General features: G+C 47.0%; 1 protein-coding gene across 1 annotated transcript; it reads left to right on the forward strand.

The window, feature by feature from the left end:
- Positions 1-855: 855 nt before the first annotated feature.
- On the forward strand, positions 856-3,408 carry M6PR (mannose-6-phosphate receptor (cation dependent)). The gene is made up of 6 exons (XM_009078083.1): positions 856-1,031; positions 1,236-1,408; positions 1,499-1,608; positions 1,808-1,938; positions 2,490-2,616; positions 3,161-3,408. Exons 1-6 carry the CDS (start codon positions 856-858, stop codon positions 3,281-3,283), a joined length of 840 nt encoding a protein of 279 aa, XP_009076331.1. The 3' UTR covers positions 3,284-3,408.
- Positions 3,409-3,586: the final 178 nt, after the last annotated feature.

The raw sequence follows: 3,586 nt of genomic DNA on the forward strand, positions 1-3,586 counted from the left end.
GCGCTGTGGGGCCGGGGGGAGTCATCAGGGTTCGGCGGAACGAGCTGTCCCTCGAACGAGCCCTGCGTCCAGCTGCAGCCAGGGGCTTATTTAATTGCGGGTCTGCTGGTTCCAGCAGCGTCTGGAGCCTTACTGAAACCTGCGGCGTGAGAAGCCGAGGGGAATCTGTTGCGCTGCTCTGGTTGGCTGGTGCAGCCATTGAATGTTTTGTATGTGATTTTAGCGTGAACCTAAAAGTCAGATCTTCTGGATTTTATTACTGTTATCGTCTTCATTAGTCTCTCGTTTGTTGGATCTCACATAGGATGTCTCACCTTCCTCCTTTCCTTGTGTAAACGGAAGAAAACTTCTGTGAAGTTGCAGCTTAGCGTTATTAATCACTTTCAGATTGTCAGCTAAAGTAGTGAAAGATAATGATAATTATTAAGATTAAGGCATTTGAGCAAACGGAGCCTGACTAATCACAGTGGCTCTTCCCTGCAAGCTCTTCGCAGGAGAGCTGCAAAGAGGATTGATTAGAGGCCTGATGAATCATTTTCTGCTGATTGGCTTCTCACTGTAGTGCAATAATGAACAATGGTTTATGCCTGGAACTTACTCCAACATTCATCCTGCTGGACTCTGCTCTGGCAGCTGATTCGTGTGCTCAGCAGCAAAACTTTCTGTGGTCCCAAGGAAAAATTGGCTTTGCAACAAATTCGGATTTAGTGTCTCTTGAGAATTGTGAGTTAGTTCTAGATTTTGACTTCTCCTTTTTGCAGTCAGGACTGAGGAAGTGGCTAATCATTGACTCCATGACCCTGAAGTTAGTCTGAAGCAGTTAATCCTCTGTGTTCTCTGTGGCGTGTTTCCAGGATGTCATCACCTTGCCATACCTCTGCCCTGCTGCTGGTCTTTATGGCCCTGGCTGTAGCTGTAGCAGGAGCTGAGCAGTCGGAAGAGAGGGGCTGCGATGTGATTGGTGATGAGAGCAGTGAGTCACAAATGGAAAGAGCCCTGCTGAAGAAGCTGGAGCCCCTGAGCCAGATGAGGTACAGTACAACACCCTGCAGGCCTCGGCTGCTGCACAGTGCCTGTCCTTGGGCCAAGGGGAGGGGAAGATTTGGGGTCGGACTGCAGAATGGCCTCTGCTGTTAGTGTGGCATGACTGGCTTCCAGGTCTGAAGTGCCCTCTGCAGTGAGCAGTGTTCGTTGTAATCCTATGGACTGTCTCTTCTGTCCTCTCCCCGCTGCAGGTTTAACGTGACTGTGGAGAAAGGCAAAACGGAAAACTATGTCTACAATTTCAGGGTGTGCAGGGAGGTCAACAGCACCTCACACGATTTTGGTGGCCTGGTGCAAACAGATAGACAGAATGGAAAGACCACAGTGATAGGCAGGATCAATGAAACCCAGGTCTTCAATGGAAGTAAGATTCCGCTCCATATTTTTCTTAGTCAGTAGCTGCCTTTCGCCTCCTGATCTGGATTTGCAGTCCATACTGTTTCTCTCCTGGCAGGTGACTGGATCATGCTGATTTATAAAGGAGGTGATTCATATGGCAGCCACTGCAGTGGTGAGAAGAGACGAGCTGTGATAATGATTTCTTGCAAGCGGGGAGTTACAGCGGTGAGTGACACATGGGGTGGGAAAGGAGCAGGAGGCTGCCAGACAAATAGCTGTTTCTAAGCAGAAGGGCTTTGAGGAGGCATCAAGGTGTCCTCCAGTATTTGTTGCCTAGCTGCACCAACAGTGATAAAACTGTCTCCTGGTGAAGCTCAACATGCCTCAGCATATTTTCACGTGACTTAACATTTCCAAATTGCAGAGTTCGTTCAGCATTATTTCAGAAGAGCGGGAAAAGGAGCAGGAGTGTTTCTACCTCTTTGAGATGGACAGCAGTCTGGCTTGTCCAGCTGAGAATTCCCACCTCAGTGTTGGCTCCATTCTACTGATCACGTGAGTCATTGGAAGAGCTGTTTGTGCCTGGGCCATAATCTCCAGTGCTATTTAGAAACATAGCAAATGCTGTAGTGGACTAAATAATCATAGTACACCTACTCACAATCACCATTAGATGTTACTATGCCTCTGAGCTTTTTGGACAAAAGCTTTTGCTCAAGGCATGATGCACAGCTGCTCTCTTCCCTGTAAATGTTCTCCTTCATAGCTTACAGACAAGTGCACTTAACATGGAAGTTTTACTTCCTAAAATTATACAGTGACTCCTTGCTAGAGCTGGGAATTCTGACCAGGAGTCTTGACTCATTTTCTATGTTTGTGCTTAGAGGCACTACTTCACATAATGCTGCTGAAAGATTTATACTAGCAGATCAATAATTTGGGGGCCCTTTATGGTCTCTGATTTCTGTTTATAGCTCTGTTCATGAGTGCTGCACAGCTACTTGCTCCAATGCCAATATGAGTCAGGTAGCTGGCTTGGAAGAGACTGTGTCTATAGGATTTCCTCAGCTTTGACTTTTTTTGTTTGTTTTAATTCTGCCTTTCAGGTTTGCCTCACTGATTGCAGTCTACATCATTGGTGGGTTCCTCTACCAGCGCCTTGTAGTGGGAGCAAAGGGCATGGAGCAGTTTCCTCACTTTGCCTTCTGGCAAGATCTGGGCAATTTGGTGGCGGTGAGTGAAAATTCCTGTATGTTCCCAGCCTGGCCCGTATGTTAGGAGGAAATGGCATCTACCTTGTCTTTGTGCATTATGTCTTTTGGGTAGACCTACTGCCAGGGTAGTGTACCATGAAGCAGAATAGGATATCTGTTTCACTTTTCTTGAGTACTCCATTTTTGAATCCTTGCCAAGACTGATTCCCTGCCACTATCCTGCAACTGCTACATAACAACCTAGAACACACCCTTGTTAGGGGTTAACACTTTCCAGGTACTGTGAAATGCTCATGTCTGACTCCCTGAAATCCTTCCTTGGTCATTGTAGGCAAGTGCTCTTTATTCTTCATGCTTGCCTTGGCCTGATGTTGCTGCATACTGTTAATCAGTACACTGAGAATTTTGAGACTGAGTTGTAGAGGGTTTTATGGACTTGTCGCAGGTAGCACAGGGATGGGCAATAATCCCTTAGCAAAGGAGAAATCACAGGAGCTGTTTTGCTTTGGATGCTGAGTCAGTTGCTTACAGTCTAATGCTGGTGCCATGTCCTGTGCTTGTAGGATGGCTGTGACTTTGTCTGCCGATCTAAGCCTCGAAATGCTCCAGCTGCATACCGCGGTGTGGGAGATGACCAGCTGGGAGAGGAGTCAGAAGAACGGGATGACCACTTGCTACCAATGTGATAGGCTTTGCACACCAAGTTCTTTTCTCCCCATTTCCCCAGTGCTTGTTTAGCCAGGTGCCTCCCAGCCAGTTCTCCTTCTCTTACTTCTGATTTTCTTTACACTGTTTGCTTCCGCTGTCTCTGGTGTGTCAAGTCCCATGGATGCCTCTGGATGTGAACAGCACTGGTCCCTGATGGCATGTCTTATGGATATAATGCTGTCTTAGGTTTTTAAATACACAGCACAGTTTGGGGAGGGGAAGTGCTGAGAGTTGAGTAGAAGACAGCAAGAAAGCAATATGAGTGTATTGCTGAGCAGGAA

The sequence above is a fragment of the Acanthisitta chloris genome, unplaced genomic scaffold, assembly GCF_000695815.1.
Source record: "Acanthisitta chloris isolate BGI_N310 unplaced genomic scaffold, ASM69581v1 scaffold26287, whole genome shotgun sequence".
Lineage (NCBI taxonomy): Eukaryota > Metazoa > Chordata > Aves > Passeriformes > Acanthisittidae > Acanthisitta > Acanthisitta chloris.